The sequence below is a fragment of the Lemur catta genome, chromosome 9, assembly GCF_020740605.2.
Source record: "Lemur catta isolate mLemCat1 chromosome 9, mLemCat1.pri, whole genome shotgun sequence".
In the NCBI taxonomy this organism is placed as follows: domain Eukaryota; kingdom Metazoa; phylum Chordata; class Mammalia; order Primates; family Lemuridae; genus Lemur; species Lemur catta.
Genome location: NC_059136.1, coordinates 58,914,112 through 58,932,722, shown reverse-complemented (window position 1 = coordinate 58,932,722; position 18,611 = coordinate 58,914,112). Strand labels below are relative to the sequence as shown.

At 35.4% G+C, this 18,611-nt stretch overlaps 1 protein-coding gene across 1 annotated transcript in view; it reads left to right on the top strand.

Moving 5' to 3' along the window:
- The window catches only part of VPS13B (vacuolar protein sorting 13 homolog B), a 752,846-nt gene that overhangs the window by 69,292 nt on the left and 664,943 nt on the right, over positions 1-18,611 (top strand). The window contains exons 9-13 of the mRNA XM_045560402.1: positions 9,399-9,494; positions 9,962-10,084; positions 10,559-10,696; positions 11,663-11,750; positions 17,732-17,923. Coding sequence (XP_045416358.1) covers positions 9,399-9,494; positions 9,962-10,084; positions 10,559-10,696; positions 11,663-11,750; positions 17,732-17,923 — 637 coding nt within the window. The remainder of the gene's footprint in view (positions 1-9,398; positions 9,495-9,961; positions 10,085-10,558; positions 10,697-11,662; positions 11,751-17,731; positions 17,924-18,611) is intronic.

Sequence of the window (18,611 nt, the reverse complement as noted above, 5' to 3'; positions counted from 1 at the left end):
AGATCAGAGAAGAACTAAATGAAATCAACAACAAAAGAACTATACAGAGGATGAGTGAGACAAAAAGTTTGTTCTTTGTATCGATAAACAAAATTGGTAGGCCTATTACTAGATTGACCAGAAGCAGAAAAGAACTCTAATAAACTCAATCAGGAAATAAAAAGGAGAAATTACAACTGATACCATGGAAATACAAAGTATTATCTCTGAATACTATAAAAATCTCCATACACACAAACTTTGAAAATGTGGAGGAAATGGACAAACTCTTAGAAACACACAGCCTCCCTAGGCTCAATGAGGAAGAAACAGAATTCCTGAAGAGACCAATATCTTGTAACAAAATTGATACACTAATAAAAAACATTCCTAAAAAAAAGTCCTGGACCAGATGGTTTCACACCCGAGTTCCAGCAGACCTACAAAGACGAACTGATGCCAATCCTGCGGATATTATTCCATAACATCAAGAAGGAAAGAATCCTCCTGAACACATTTTATGAAGCCAACATCACCTTGGTACCAAAGCCCAGAAAGGACTCAACAACAAAAGAAAACTACAGATCAACATCCCTTAAGAATGTAGATGAGGCCAGGCACAGTGGCTCATGCCTGTAATCTTAGCACTCTGGGAGGCCGAGGCGGGTAGATCATTTGAGCTCAGAAGTTCAAGACCAGCCTCAGCAAGAGCGAGACCCCATCTCTACTATAAATAGAAAAAAATTATATGGACAACTAAAAATATATACAGAAAAAAAATTAGCCAGGCATAGTGGCACATGCCTGTAGTCCCAGCTGCTCAGGAGGCTGAAGCAGGAGGATTGCTTAAGCCCAGGAGTTTGGGGTTGCTGTGAGCTAGGCTGACGCCATGTTAGTCTACCCTGGGCAACAGAGTGAGACTCTTATCTCAAAAAAAAAAAAAAAAAAAACAATGTAGATGAAAAAATTCTCAATAAAATGATAGGAAATCGAATTCAGCTGCTCATCAAAAAAATAATCCACCACAACCAGTGGGCTTCAATCTCAGAGAGGCAGGGATGGTTCAATGTATGCAAATCTATAAATGTAATTCACCACATAAATAGAAGTAAAAGCAAAGACCATGTGATCCTCTCAATAGATGCAGAAAAAGCATTCAACAAAATTCAGCACCCTTTTATGATAATAACACTTAAGAAAATAGGCATAGACGGGACTTACCTCAAAATGATAAAAGCAACTTGTGACATAACTGATAGCCAGCATCGTGATGAATGGGGAAACATTGAAAGCATTCCCGCTTAGAACTGGAATCAGACAAGGTTGCCCTCTATCACCACTTCAATTCAACATAGTGGTTGAAGTTTTAGCCAGAGCAGTTAGACAAGAGACGGAAATGAGGGGCAACTAAATGTGGACAGAAGAGGTCAAACTGTCACTCTTTGCTGATGATATTAATTTATATCTAGAAAACCCCAAAGATTCTGCCAAGAGACTACTGGAATTGATAAATAAGTTCAGCAAAATCTCAGGGTAGAAAATCAGTGTACACAAATTAGCATTTATGTATGCCAACAACAGTCAAACTTAGAACCAAATCAAAGACTCAACACCTTTCACAATAGCAACAAAGAAGGTAAAATTCCTAGGAATATACTTAACTAAGTAGGTGAAGGACCTCTACAGGAAGAACTATGAAACACTGAGGAAGGAAATAATAGAGGATGTAAACAGATGGAAAACCATACCACGCTCATGGATTGGCAAAATCAACATTGTTAAAATGTCTATACTACCCAAAGTGATCTGTGGATTCAGTGTGCTCCCTATTAAAATACCAACATCATTTTTCACAGATATAGAAAAAATAATCCTACACTTCATATGGAACCAGAGAAGACCCTGTACAGCCAAAGCAACCATAAGCAAAAAGAGCAAATTGGGATGCCTCGATTACCAGACCTCAAGCTATACGACAAGGGTGTGGTAACCAAAACAACATGGTACTGGCATGAGAACAGAGACTTAGACCAATGGAAGAGGACTGAGAACTGAGATATAAAGCCATCCTCATATAGCCATCTAAGCTTTGACAAAGCAGACAAAAATATACACTGGGGAAAAGAATTCCTATTCAATAAATGGTGGTGGGAAAATTTGATAGCCACATGTAGAAGACTGAAACAGGATCCGCCCTTCTCATCTCTCACAAAAATCAACTCAAGATGGATAACAGACATAAACCTTAGGCATGAAACCATAAGAGTTGTAGAAGAAAATGTTGGAAAAACTCTTACAGACATTGGCCTAGGTAAAGAATTTATGAAGAAGACCGGGCGTGGTGGCTCACGCCTGTAATCCTAGCACTCTGGGAGGCTGAGGCTGGTGGATCGCTCGAGGTCAGGAGTTCGAGACCAGCCTGAGAAAGAGCGAGACCCTGTCTCTACTAAAAAATAGAAAGAAATTATCTGGCCAACTAAAATATATATAGAAAAAATTAGCCGGGCATGGTGGCGCATGCCTATAGTCCCAGCTACTCTGGAGGCTGAAGCAGTAGGATTGCCTAATCCCAGGAGTTTGAAATTGCTGTGAGCTAGGCTGATGCCATGACACTCACTCTAGCCCGGGCAACAAAGCAAGACTCTGTCTCAAAATAAAATAAATAAATGAAATAAAATAAATAAATAAATAATTTATGAAGAAGTTCCCAAGAGCAATCACAATCACAGCATCAATAAAAATAAATAAATGGGACCAGATCAAATTAAAAAGCTTCTACACAGCCAAGGAAACTATTATGAGAACAAACCAACAACCTACAAAATGGGAGAAAATATTCAAATGTTACATATCAAATAAAGGGTTGATAACTAGAATCTATATAGAACTCAGGAAAATCAGCAAGAAAAAAATCAAACAACCCTATCAAAAAATGGGCAAAGGACATGAACAGAAACTTTTCAAAAGAGGTTAGACTAATGGCCCACAAACATATGAAAAAATTCTCAACATCTCTAATCATCAGGGAAATGCAAATCAAAACCACAGTGAGATATCACTTAACTCCAGTGAGAATGGCTTTTATCAAAAAGTCCCAAAACAATAAATGGTGGCGTGAATGCGGAGAGATAGGAATACTCATACACTGCTGGTGGGACTGCAAACTAGTACAACCTTTATGGAAAACAGTATGGAGAGATCTCAAAGAACTAAAACTAGAACTATTGTTTGATCCAGCAATCCCACTACTGGGTATCTACCCAAAGGAAAAAAAGACATTCTTTAAAAAAGACACCTGCACTAGAGTTTGTATAGCAGCACGATTCACAATTGCAAAGATGTGGAAACAACGCAAATGCCCATTAATACATGAGTCGATTAGCAAAATGTGGTGTATCTATACCATGGAGAACTACTCGGCCATAAAAAAAAATGAAGAGCTACCTATTGTATTATCCTGGATGGAACTGGAGCCCATTTTTCCAAGTGAAATATCACAAGAATGGAAAAAAAACCACCATGTTTACTCACCATGAAATTGGCACTAATTGATTAACACTAATGTGCACATGTGGGAAGTAACATTCATACGGTGTTGGACAGGTTGTAGTGGGGAGGGAGCAGGGGTAAATCTACACCTAATAGATGTCATTCATGCTCTCTGGGGGATGGGAACGCTTGTCAGCTAGTAAAAAGGCAATATATGTAATCAAAGCATTTGTACTCCTATAATACTCTGAAATTTAAAAATATTAATTATGTATTCTAAAATAATAAATTCATTATATATTAAATAAATATCATTTTTATAGTAAAATAGCTATATTTAAAAAATTTAAAGAGTGATATGACATTGTTTTGTGTTTTAGTAACTATCTTTAATGTCTGGCTTAGATGAAAACAGCTAGCTCCTCTGATCTGCTTTTGTATTCAGCCTGTTAGGAAATGTTTTGATTGCTCTATGTGAACAATGTTTGGACTCACTTAGATATTTAGCTGTAAAAAGAGGAGTATTTTAATAGCTTTTGCAGAAAATTGTGCATATTCGTTTTTGATACTATACTAAAACTCATTAAGTGGTTATTTTCAAAAGGTTCTTTATATCTTCAACACTTGGAAATTGCCTGGTGTGTTTTCAACAAATATTTACTTGTAGAATAAATATATGCATCCATCCATTCATCCAAATACCCACCCATTCATTTTCCATGTGTCTCTTCATCTGCTTTCTATTTTCTAACAATTTATATAGACTCTTTCAGGTTTTGTTTTCCCTCCAAGTTTGTCCTTATCAGTTTATTCTTTTGGGTCTAGATTTTGTGAGGAATATAAACCCATGTGAAATAAGGAGCAAAACCTGTGAAGTAGTATTACAAGTATTATTCCAGGCAACATGTTAGATTGTGGAGATATAGCAGTAAAAAAAAAATTCAGTTTCTACTCTCATGGTTTTTAATTTAGCTTGGATTGTTTAAATGCTTATCAGTGGTAAAGCTGTACAATTTGTAAATGCAGCAGGTGGCAAATACGCTGATTTTTCTTTTTTGTTTTTGTTGTTTCTGAGATAGTTTTTCACTTTGTAGCCCTGGCTAGAGTGCAGTGGTGTAATCATAGCTCACTGCAACCTCAGCCTCCTGGGTTCAAGTGATCCTCCTGCCTCAGCCTTCTAAGTAGCTGGGATTACAGGTTCATACCACCACACCTGGCTTATTTTTCTATTTTTTGTAGAGCCGAGGTCTCGCTCTTTCTCAGGCTGGTCTCAGACTCCCAAAGTCCTAGGATTATTGGTGTGAGCCACCCTGCCTGGCTAAAGACTTTTCTAATTAAAATCATTCAGTATTTTCTAATATGAGAAAAGCTACAGAAAAAAACCAGTGAGAATAAGTTTCAACAAAACTTTATATCATGGCTGGATTGATTTAAATTTTTAAAAAAACTTTGGGCAAAAATGATAAAAATGCATATATTTTTAACACCATCACTTATTGGTGCTATTTTAACACCAAGATTTATTATTGGTGAATTCTTTGAAATCATTTTGTAGTTGAATTCTTCAATTTAGCTTTGATTAATTTAAAGGAATGTGGATCAGTCTTTAAAATTAAAATATGATTGAATAATAAAATCTTTAACAAATATAAAAAGACAATGGTTGCCAACTAATGTTAGATACATTATCAGTTTAAGGTGATTATCATAAAACACTTATTTTTTTTTTAACATAAGTTTGTGAGGGAACTCTTAAGTATTACTAGTTTTAATTACTGGGTACTATCTGGTGATTTTTGCTTGTTTACTTTTAAACTTCAAATTATTTTGGTACATTTCTCATTTAATTGTTGATGAATTGTATTCAACTGAGTCCATCAGAATAGGCATTTACATACAAAATTTTATATACTTTTTCAGCAGTATTTGTCATTAGTCAATATATCTTTTTAGAATTTTGGAACATTTATGTTTCTCAAAGTTTTCACTAAGGGAATTATGTTGATATTTAGGAAACATTAGAATTCCTTGTTCTGCTTGGATTTGAAGAATGTATGGCATTAATTTGTGATTCCCCTTTTTGTCAGAAAATAAGGTCATGTTTCTACATTAGCATTTTGAACAGTTGATATCAGTCTAGCAAAATCATGCCAAATTAAATCTAGCATTTTTCTAATAATGTTTAAAATTGTTCTTGTAATGTTTGAATCCTTTTAATCAAGTAATTCCTTTTTCTTTACGATAGTTGTAGACAGCTGAAGGATGATCAAGTTTAAAAAATTCAGTTTTACTTAAGCACTTTAGATTTCAAAATTGTTGTTTTAAACAGCTACATTGAATATTAGAACTAGAAACATCCAAGAAATAGGGGCCTATATTATATGAAAAATATAATACATAAAAAACAAAAAATGTAAATAATTTGTTGATAATTAATATAAACGAGTTATTGTGCTTAAAATTATAAGTTTTCAGTTCATGACTTACTTGGCCTAAGTTAAACAGTGGTTTTTTTTTTTTACAAATGTGCACTTTGACTTTGCATTTAAATTTGAAGAACATATTCATTGCACAAGAATAAGGGTAAATAAATCACAGGAAAACACAGACCTTTTAAAAAAATAACCTTTTTATTTTGTAATATATTTAGAACTATAGAAAATATAGTACAGAGTTCACTTATAATCCTTACACAGTTTTCCCTATTCTTATATTATGTTATCCTAGTATATTTGCCAAAACTTAGAAACCTACATTAATGCATTAGTATTAAATTTTAAACTGTAATTGAATTTTCTTGTATCTTTTTTCTGTACCACGATCCAAACTAGGATACCACATTGCATTTAGGATAATGCCTTTTAAAATAATTTATATTACTTAATGTTTGATATATATAAATAATATAAGCTTCAGGAGAGCAAGAATTTTTTTCTTGTGTCAGTATCTAGATCAGTACAGGCACATCTTGGAGATATTGTGGGTTCGTTTCCAGGCCACTGTAGTAAAACAAATATTACAATAAAGTGAGTCATGCACAGTTTTGGTTTCCGAGTAGATAATAAAATTATATAACAGACTATCTTGTAGTATTGTAAGTGTACAATAACATCATATCTAAAAAATGTATATACCTTAATTAAAAAGTACTTTATTGCTAAAAAATGCTAATGATCATCTGAACCTTTAGCAAGTCATAATCTTTTTGCTGTTTTTTTTTGAGGGTCTGGCCTAGTCAATGTAGATGGCTCATGACTGATCAGGGTGGTGCTTACTGACGGCTGGGGTAGCTGTGGTAATCTCTTAAAATAAGACAACAATGAAGTTTTGCCTCATCAATTGCCTCTTTTTTTTCTACAAAAGATTTCTCTATAGCATAAAATGCTATTTGACAGCATTTTACCTGGTAGAACTTCAATCAAAATTGGTTTCAGTCTTCTCAAACCCTACTGCTGCTTTATCAACTAAGTTTATGGAATATTCTAAATCCTTTATCATCCTTTCAACAATGTTCATAGTATCTTCACCAGGACTAGAATCCATTTTAAGAAAGTACTTTCCTTGCTCGTCCACAAGAACTAATTCCTCATCTGTTCAAGTTTTAACACAAAGTTTGCAGCAATTCAGTCACATCCTCAGGCTCTACTTCTAATTTTAGTTCTATGCTATTTCCTTTACATCTGCAGTTACTTGATCCCCTCAAAGTCATCTATGAGGGTTAGAATCAACTTCTTCCAAATTGCTGTTAATGTGGATATTTTTGCCTCCTCCCATGAAGCATACATTTTTAAATGGTTTCTAGAATGATGAATCCTTTCCAGAAGGTTTTCAATTTACTTTGCCCAGATCAATCAGGGGAATCACTATGATAGCTATAGCCTTATGGAACGTATTTATTTAGAATAGTAAGACTTGAAAGTCAAAATTATTCCTTGATCCATGGGCTGCAGTCTGAGTGTTGTGTTAGCAGAGATGAAAATAACATTCATTTCCTTGTATATCTCCATCAGAGCTCTTGGGTGTCCAGGTGCATTGTCAGTGAACATTGATATTTTGAATGGAATCTACTTTTCTGAGCAGTAGGTCTCCACAGTGGGCTTAAAGTATTCAGTAAATCATGCTATAAACAGATGTGCTGTCATCCAGGCTTTGTTGTTCCCATTTCTAGAGCACAGGCAGAGTAGACTTAGCATAATTCTTAAGGGCCCTAGGATTTTCAGAATGGTAAATGAGCTTTGGCTTCCACTTAAAGTCACCAGCTGCATTTACCCTAAACAAGAGAGTCAGCCTGTCCTTTGAAGCTTTGAAGCCAGCCAGGCTTTGACTTCTCCTTTCTAGCTATGAAAGGGCTAGATGACATCTTTTTACAATGGAAGGTTATTTGTTCTACCTTGAAAATCTGTTTAGTGTAGCCATCTTCATCAGTGATCTTAGCTAGATAGGTCTGGATAACTTGCGGCAGATTCTACATCAGCATTTGCTGCCTCATTTTGTACTTTTATGTTATGGAGACAACATCTTCCCTTAAACCTCATGAACCAACCTCTCTGTTAGCTTCAATCTTTTCTTCTCCAGATTTCTCACCTCTGTCAGCCTTTATAGAATTGAAGATAGCTAGGGCCTTGCTCTGGATTTAATGGAATGTTGTGGCTGATTTGATCTTCTATCCAGACCAGTAAAACTTTATACTAGCAATAAGGCTGTTTTGCTTTCTTATCATTCATGTTTTTAGTAGTGTAGCACTTTTAATTTCCTTCAAGAGCTTTTCCTTTGCATTCACGACCTGGCTGGCTGTTTGGCACAAGAGGCCGAGCATTTGGTGTATCTCAACTTTTTACATGCCTTTCTCACTAAGCTTAATTATTTCTAGCTTTTGATTTAAAGTGAGAGATGTGCAACTCTTCGTTTCACTTGAATACTTAAAAATCATGTGACTTAGAGACCATTAATAACCCCATGTGGCTTTATTAATTGGCCTAATTTCAATATTCTTGTGTCTCAGGGAATAGGGAGGTCACAGGAGAAGGCAGAGAGATGGGAATGGCTGTAAATGTTTGAGCATTCAGAACACACCTTTATCAGTTAAATTCTCTATCTTATATAGGTTTGGTCCATGTGCCTCAAAATAATTTCAATAGTAACATCAAAGGTCACTGTTCACAGATCACCGTAACAGATATAATAGTAATGAAAAATTTTGAGATATTATGAGAATTACTAAAATGTGACACAGAGACATGAAGTGAGCCTGTGTTGTTAGGCAAATGGTGCAGGTAGATTAATGCAGGGTTGCCACAGACCTTCACTTTGTAAAAAAAAAGAGCAAAAAGCAAGATCTGCAAACTGCAGTAAAGTGGAATAAAATGAGGTATGTTATCTAGCTAGCTGGCAGTCAATAAGTATTTGTTGCATGACTGAATTAAGCTACAAGAGTAGGAGAAATACTTTGAAAATAAATATTGGTGATTATACCTTTCTTACAGGAACTAGAGTTTTGTTCAATCTATTTGCATTTCTTCATAACTTTCTTTTTTATAAGAAATAGTGAGAAGTCTTGGAAATGATTGAAATGAAACGTATTGAATATATTAGTGAATATAAAATGAATTGAGGTTATAAGATGCAAATTTTTGGCAGAATATATGAACAGTTTATGAGTTATAGGACTGTTATTGCACTTTTTACTTTTTAAAGCAATATTAAGAGGGAGTTAAAAAAGTGGTATTTTACATTTTCTCTATAAGTTTAGACTAGCATATTGAACCATGGATAATCTGTTACAGCTGTTTTTGTTGCACCTGTTTTCCTACTTAATAATTAAATTTCCTGAATCCTAAAATTGGCTTGTTTTCATCAATTCATCATAATAATGTTGGTTTATTGCCATTTAATACTGATTTTGATTTACTTAATATTTTTATTTTTCTTAGCTCACAGAAATGCAAGCTGAGAGTAGTTATTATAGCCCACAAAAAGTAAAATCTAAGGAAATATTGTGTTGGGAACAAGAAGGAACTACAGTGGAGGTAATCTTTCAACATTGAACATATATTTTTAAAGTCTTTAAGTTAATATTTTATAAATACAGTCTTTTTATCATAAATAGTATATTTGAAAATATTTATGTTTATAGTTTTAGATTTCTATATTCTAGATTTCTATTATTCAGTGGTAGTGGTTAAAATAATTATTCCTTAAGGAAAGATTTTACTGTAATGTGCAACATTAATTCTTTCATTTTTTCATTTAACTTTGTATGTGCTTACGTGTATGTGTGGATATGTATGTATACATTAATGTTTATGAAATGTAGGTTTGAGGATAGAGAGACAAGTAACATGTTTCTTATTTTAATAGAGTTTTTGCTCTAAGGAGAGTAAATTTGGAAAGGCCATAACCCTGAAGATGTTTGACTAATTTAGAAATTATATAAGGAAAGCCTCTAACATTTTTATTCAAGTTCTTAGTTCTAATGTTTCTTTTCCTCTTTTAGGCCCTTATGATGGGAGAGCCTTTCTTTGATTGCCAGATTGGATTTGTAGGTTGCAGAGCTATATGCCTTAAAGGAATTATGGGTGTTAAAGATTTTGAAGAGAATATGAATAGAAGTGAGGCCGTAAGTCAAAATCTCTCATTTTCCCTGTTTTTGGATAGGATGCAGGGATAATGAAGTGCTTACTGAAGTGTTTAACTATGTAAAATTTGTTAGACTACATATATCTCTGGGTTCAGAGAGAAGCTTTACCATTTCCTCCTGCATTTCCCCTGCAAGAAATTACAGAGCTCAGGGGAATTTAGAAAGTTGGTAGCACTTAACACCTGGAAAATAGTTCCAGCTACTTTCTAATTCATGAATGTTCCTTCTTTTTTGTTTATGGGAGCCAGTTGGAGTTCCTTTTTGGTTTGTTAAAATGTTCTTTGCCAAAATAGGCAATGAAAATGGAGACAGCATTCCTTATCTTTTTATAGGACCTCAAGTTTTAGTGATTTCTATTGACTAGTGAAGGGGTGTTATAAAATCAAGGTTTTATTTTCTTTAACAGTCTAATGGTTTTTCCTGCTGTTCATAAATTTTGGCTTTTGTTTTCAGGAAGCCTGTTTCTTCATCTGTGGTGAAAGTTTGAGTACAAAAGGTTTGACGTACCTTACAAATTCATTGTTTGATTACCGAAGCCCAGAAAATAATGGTACTCGTGCAGAATTTATCCTGGATGCAGCTCATCATAAGGTCAGAGAACATATATTTGAGCCAAATTCTGGGCTGTGTTTCAGTGGACACATTGTGTGAATACTTTTGATTGCCTCTTTCTTCTCAAATGATGTCTTCTGAATGCTAATTGTTTATTGAAACATTTAGAATATTTTTGCATAGCGTGTACATCTAGAACAGTTTGAGGAATGCATAGAGGTCTTTACTGTTATGTAGTATGTAACTATGTTTTGTTTTTCCATGCCCTACTTTTAAAATAGTCATGGAGGAAACATGTCAAATTAGCTCTGTTAATTTTTTTTTTAATCTTAGAGTGTGGGATATATGGGAAGAAATGAGGAATTTAGCTTTTTATTGTGTATACTTTTTAGTGTATTGTTTGAATTTCTCCTGTAAGATTATATTAATATACTTATGGGATATGAATATATTTATGAAATAAGTTAAATTCAAAGAAGTTACCTGAAGATCAGTGCAATAGAATAATTTACATTTTAGCCATTTTCATTTGTACTTTCATAGTTAGAAGAATTTAATGTTGACCTGCATTAAATTTATAGATTTATAAAAACCTGTATTTATAAAATATTTTTAGCATTTGAACTATTTCATATAAATGTACTGAAGTATTTAAGGGTTAACTCTATTTGAGAGTTTACATCATTGGACAGTTTTGTGATAGCGATAAAGGTCAGGAGTGTATTATCTCCTACATTATAGGTATTTATTAACTAGACATTATTGGTAAAGTGGTCAAAATGTCTAGTAGAATTATGGATGTCTTTTTGTGTGGTCTATGGGAGAGGTAACATTATGTTTCTTAGAAGTAAATTCTTTGGATACCCTCTGTTCTTTTGTTTTGGTAATCCTTTTTGTTGATATACATTCTATGTAAGGATATGTGTCTGATATATGTCTATCAGGTTTTAACTTGGATGTTTCTTTTATGCAATGTTTGTTCTGTTTGCATTGCTTTGTTGGCAGGAGACATACACTGAGATTGCTGGAATGCAAAGGTTTGGGGCTTTTTACATGGATTATCTCTATACAATGGAGAACACCAGTGGCAAAGGTATTGGTTTCTTTGCTTTATGTTTGATTTTCCTTGAACAATTGAAACAAAGGTTTCTTCAGAATCAGTTGATCTTTGGTTGGCTGTACTCTGTTATATAATATTATTTACCTTCTAGTACTTTGGGGAATGGTTTAATTTTAATGTCATGTTAGAATTTTTAGATTTTTGCCATTTTTAACCCTTTCTTTATACAACTGATTGAAGATATTTTGCATAACCAAATATAATTAGTTCTTATATGTAGAAAATACTTAAATTTTAATATATCATATTTCATGTTACATTAAGTTGTCAGAAAGAGTTAACATTCCTTTTCTGTATTAAATACATTTTGAATGTTATATATATCTTTTTCTTAAAGAGTTTGTTGTATCAAGTAGAAAAGTAGAAAAAAATCCTCCAGAGACTATAGATATATAAGCTTTATTATTTTATTATGTACTTTATTATTATATTTTCTATTTTATTTTGTTAGGAAGTAAAGGATATTTTAAAAAATTTCACCATTTGATATTTTATATGCATATCAATGTGCACCCTGGGAGTGCTAGGCCTGACTTGCAGGCCTGTTTCTGGGTTCCCGAAGATTTATCTCTGAGTGTGCCAGGGGAAGAAGTGCTGGTCCTGAGTTTTCTATGTGGTGTTTTCACAGGTCTGATAAATCATTTGGGTTACCTCTGACCTGCTGTTTTCACCTCTTTCCAATAGTGCGAAATGAGTTAGGTCCCCCAGCTTAATCTCCAAGGTGGTATGTGGTACTTCTGTGCATGAATCAGCCACTCCCTATTTGCTTGAGTTGGTGGAAGATGCTGTGCTTAACACTAGAGTTGTGCCGTGTGTCATTGGTCGATGTTTGTGTGGAAGAGTCAACTGCTGAGATGTTCTTTTGTGCCTGTGTTAAGCTCTGGTTCCCCGGTGGGGCACATGAATGCTCCAAGCTTTAGGAGGAACCCTCTAGTTCCCAAGTGGGTTACTTGATCTCTGCTCCCACTGAGGTGAGGGGAAGAGGAAGACAGATTGTAGCTGGATTGTGAGAGCTTGAAAGGCTTTGCACCACCTTCATTGGGCTCAGAGGTTGCTTTTCCGGCTGCTAGGGGATGCCACTGGTATGAAGTTCAGGGGAAGTTCTCCAAACCAGGAAGGCTGTTCCCAAGGGAGGAGTGTAACCACTTGAGTACTAGGGCTTCAAGCTGGGCTCTTTCTGCCCTTGTCTACTAGCACAGTTTCTCTGTGGGGAAGGGTGAGCCACATCCCTAATTGCCACTCCCTGGAACTCCAAGACGCACTCAATCAGATCAGTTCACGTTGAGGTCCCTTACCACCTGAGAGCAGCTCTTGAACTTCCCCCTAGTCCATGTATCTGACCCACTGGCATGTATCCTTGTGAAATGTTGGTGGGAAAGTACTTCCCCAATTGTACACCCTTGTTCCCCCACAAGATCCCAAGGGAAGAGTTTTAGACCTCTCTATCTGCAGAGGCTGTTGCTTCCGTTCAGTGGTGCACATGAGGCATTGCTTGCTGTGGAAACCAGGGGAGGCTATTTCTCTCTGAGTGCTGCACCTTTATCCATTATGGTGTTTCTCCAGCAGGAGTGGAGGTTGGGTACACTCACAGATCCTTGTTTCTCAGCACCCCTCCACACTCTCTCGTCAGGTATGTTCACAAGGGCTTCCTCACTACCTGAGTCCAGGACCATGACGTCTCCCCTGTGTCTCCCTCCACCATTCTCATATTTGGGGGGCTCTGGGACTGGCTCACCTATCTCAGCTGCCAGGGCGTGATCCCACAAAAGCCTGGCAGGGAGGAAACTCTGAAATTGTGGCAGCCCTGCTCTCCATGGTGAGTTCAGTTGGGAGTGTACACCGGCTGTAGGAAGTGCACACCGGCCATAGAGAAGGAGCTGTTTGTGAGCTTCTCCATTCAGAGTACTCTGGAGGTTGCAGTGGGTGGGGGAGGGGCTGCAGCTACAGTCACCTGAGCTCAAAGTACTTTCTCTGATGCTGTGAATAGGGGGTTGCAGAGGAAGAAGTGTCTAGATGTAAGAAAGCTGGTACTCCAGTCTCTCGTGGCATTTTCCCATGGGGTGTCCCTTATGGACACCCAAACACCTGGGGTTTGCTGGTTCACCCCATTCTCCCTCTTTAGCACAGTGCCTGGGTTTGTGGATAGTGAAAGCATCTTCAGTATACTTTGTGTCCCGCTATTCACTGTAGGCACCTAGGTGGGGAGGGAAACCCCACTTACCCTTTCACTGGGCTTTGGTCCTGTTTGGTTTCGATCTGTGCCACTATTTTCTCCTCTCTATCTTCTTCTTTCTCAGGTTTGCAGGTTTTCTGTGCGTGGTCCCCAAATGTCTCAGTTGTCTCTCTCTGTGATCCTCACTTGAGCTATGAGTCTTCTCTGCCCTCCTCAGTGCAATATTCTACCTTCCAGCCCTGATGGTCCCACAAGCGATGTCTTTAGTGGGCCATCTTCTGTTTAAGGTTTTAGGAGGATAACTTTAAATACTTAAAAAAATTTTTTATCTAAAATTCTTGCTTTGTTGTGACTTGACATTTATTTATTTATATAGTCTACATCAATGATCCCCAACCTTTTTGGCACGAGGGACTGGTTTCATGGAAGACCAGGGTTTGGGGGGGGGGGGGGATGTTTTGGGGATGATTCAAGTGCATTACATTTATTATACAGTCAAACCTCTGTTAATGATAATGTGTATTTGCAGCTGCTCCCCAGCACCAACATCACTGTCACTGCTCCACCTGAGATCATCAGGCATTAGATTCTCATAAGTAGTGCACAGCTTAGATCCCTTTCATGTGCAGTTTACAGTAGGGTTCTGGTCGTATGAGAATCTAATGCTGCCCCTGATCTAACAGGAGGTGGAGCTTAGGTGGTGATGTGAGCAATAGGGAAGGGCTGTAAATACAGATGAAACTTTGCTCCCTTGCCTGCCACTCACCCGCTGCTGCGGGGCAGGTTCCTAACAGGCTGCAGAGTGCTACCCTGGGGGTTGGGTACCGCAGGTCTACATGATAAAAAAAAGTCTTAAATTTTATCTATATAAATGTATAAACACATACTGAATCAATAATTTCACAAAGTTTGTAGTGAATTTTGAAAATTTGAGAGTAGATTTGATTTTGTATGTTTTCAGTAAGTTCATGATATTCTAATTAATGTAAGAAACATTAAATATAGTAAAAAGAGCTTATGTTATTGTTTTTGTTGCAATAAATGATGTAGTAGTACTTTTTGCACATTAAAAGTTGGTATGTAAATAAAAATTAAGTCAATAAGTTTCCTGTGCTGCTGTTTGATATTGATGATATGCATCTTCTGGCAATTATTTTGTTTTTGTTATACAACTTGAAAGCAAACAATGTTTTAAAAACTAAATTGAAGTATTTCCTATTAATATAACTGTTTAAATATTTGTTACTGCTGTAACTACTACCTTTCTGGTCTTTTTTACTTAGGAGGTTATTAGAAATGTTACGGACCTCAAGTAGATAGCTGAAATTGTAATCCAGAACAGGAAGGTTTTAGAGATAATCAACTTTAAAGACATAGTGAGAGATAAAATTAAAACAATTATGTTAATGAAGGGCAAGTATGAGAAGCATCATAATTCATTGATATTTTGAATCTGGATGACTTGGGCAGGTGTTGGTGTTAATCTAAGGGATCGTTGAGATAGAAGGATTCTTGATTCCTATATTATTCTATTTAAGGATTAATTTTCTAGTTCCAGGCATGGAGCTAAGACAGGCTCTTTTTTCTTTAAAAGTAAGGGTCTTATACTGAGACTCAGATTCATAAAGTATAAGTTAAACACAGGCAATCTTTAATGAGAACCAGTAGAGAAAGAAAGAAGGTAAATCTCTAGTGAAAGAGAACAACTAAAGATATATAACTTTTTATCAATGAAAGTAGGGTTCCATGCACACTGTCAGCACAAATGGTTGTTAGAGTTATTTTTGTAGCTAGCAGATTCTCAAGAAAACTAAGTTCTTCCTCTTCAAATAGGAGGAAGATGACTTTTCTATTGAGAGGTACAAAAATACAGATGGCTGGGGGCAGTGTAGCCTCTGGCTGTCTTGTAGAGACTCACAAGTCCTTCCTTTTTATTTGGCTACCTGGTTAGTGTCTTGATTCTTAATAAAAATAGCCAAACATTTTAGGGGCTGGAGTGACCAAACACATTGAAGGTGGGCACAAGTAAATATATCTTGCTAAAAATATATGGCTAAATGCCAGTTACACTTTTACATTTCAAACTAGCCTCTAAATTTAAACTGTATTATATTTAATTTCCATTGTTGGAGGGGCTTATATGTAGCCTGTTGGCTTCTCTTATTTTAGAGACAATTCAATGTCTAAAAGAAGTGTCTTTTTTATAAAGTGACATTTGTTTAGGAAGCCTAATAGCCCCTTAAGGATCCATATCAGGGGATTTTTCCTGCTTTTTGAGTATTTTGATTTGTAACCAAAGTTCTTCTGATTATCTTCAAGTTACTCCATTCTGTGTAATACGTAACCTTAGAAATGGAATGGTTTTAGCTATGAAAAGTAATGGGCTTTGAGGTGAATGGTATGTTATTTATATGTAAGTTCTAATGTGAGTCAATGTTAAGTATACATATCATAAAATATATATAAGAATAACTTTGTATGTTTTATTTGATGTGACATTTAAGTCTGTATGGGTGCTTATAGATTTTTCTTGTATTACATAGTAAAACATTCTGCCTACTGGGTCATCTGTTTAAAAATATATGAATAATTAATTTGTTTATCTAGTGAGACTAAAGAGCAAATAATACTACTACTTTGTGTGAAATGATGGAAAAGTATGTTTGTAAAAGTTTGTTGAAGGTGTAGATAAAGAATTTTTTTGTTTAATTAGGCCTTTCTAGGTTCTAAAGATAAATGCTAGAAAGTCTTACCTTCTTTTTGTTTGAATAAACAAAATGGATTAAGAATTTACAATTACTGTTATTACTTATAATGGATTTATGTATTAAAACCAAATCTCTGAGAAGTATACATATTAGATAATGAGAAATACCTGTAGGTAGAGTCAGGATTTTCTTTAGAAAACAATCTTGGTGCCTCTTTGGTATATGAGCAGATGAGGAGGGATGTAGGAACTAGGATTCGGCCCCATGGAGCATAGCTATAATAATTTTATTCTTGGAAAAGTTCAAAACAGGTACTACCTGTGGTTCATATTTTGGTCATTATAAAACTCTCAAGGCACCCTGTGTTCGAACATGTTATTTTTTTAATTTTAAATGAAACTTCTAAGATAAATTAGCAATAAAATGCAACTTTCTTCAAAGTCCTCCTTCCCAGTCAATGTAATAATATTGTATATAGAATTATTGGATACAAGTCGATTAGGTTTTACAGAATAGTTTTCTATGAATGATGGTTTGGGGCTGGGCACTATGAGAGGCTGAGGTGGGAGGATCCCTTGAGCTCAGAAGTTTGAGACCAGCCTGAGCAAGAGCGAGACCCTGTCTCTACTAAAAATAGAAAAAATTAGCCAGGTGCAGTGGCATGCACCCTATAGTGCCAGCTACTCGGGAGGCTTAGGCAGGAGGGTTGCTGGAGCCCAGGAGTTTGAGGTTAGAGTAAGCTATGATGACACCACTGTACTTCAGCCAGGGCAACAGAGCAAGACTCTGTCAAAAAAAAAAAAAAAAAAAAAAGGTTTGGTTTTATATCACTTGTTATAATATTAAATAGATAATAAAAATAATTGTTTTTGAATCAATTGCTTTTGTCAGTAATATCTTATCATCTGCATAGAGTAAAACATAGCATAGTTCTCTGTATCTAGCTGACTAAGAATTTGTTTTAAGGCCTTAAGCTACAAGCTAAAAGGATGAGGGAAGAGTAATATTAAAATACATACTTGGTATATCTAATTGATGCTTAAAATATTAATATAAAATTTTATTTCTTATAGGTTCTACAAATCAACAAGACTTCTCCACAGGGAAAAGTGAAGATCTGGGAACAGTCCAGGAGAAGTCTACTAAAAGCCTTGTTATAGGTCCTCTTGATTTTCGCTTGGATAGTAGTGCGGTACATAGGATTTTGAAAATGATTGTTTGTGCCTTGGAACATGAATATGAACCATATAGCAAGCTAAAACCAGGTTTGTTTTGGATTAATTCTGAATCTATTGCCAGTTGATTTAAATGATTATATAATTCAGTTTGTCCTGTTTTGCTAACTTTCCCTTTTTAGTGTATTTTGCCTGTCTGCAAGGACTTTTATATATTCACTTGCTAATTTAAAGAATAAACTTGTGTGTGGAAGTTGTAGTGGGAGAGGTCAAAATTTTGAAATTATTTTTATGTGTACTTTATTTGCCAGTAATTATCAGTATTTTATTGTCACAACTTTTTGGTATTCTTTCTTGTGTATGCTTGTAATTATGACCATTTTTTCACATTCATGGATTCTAAGGAGCTAGATATTAAGCTGGGTTTTAAACCTACGAATTTAACACTCAGGAAAACTTAGGTACTGCTGGTAAAAAAGAATTTGCTGCACAACTAAGGTTTTCTCATGATATGAAGATATGGCTTTCAGAGTTTCATAAAATACCAATTCCGTTTGAATGCAATAAAGCAATTCTTGAGTTGAGTAGAACATAATAGCATAATGAGGGGTATAGGATATTAGTTAAGAACTCAGCCTATGGAATCAGACTGTGGTTTGGAATCTGACCCCCTACTTATTATCCTTAGGAAATTTAATTAACATCTTTGATCTTCCATTTCTCTATTTGTGTAATGAGTTACTGTGACAGAGATGGCTAATTGTTTCTCCAATAGCCA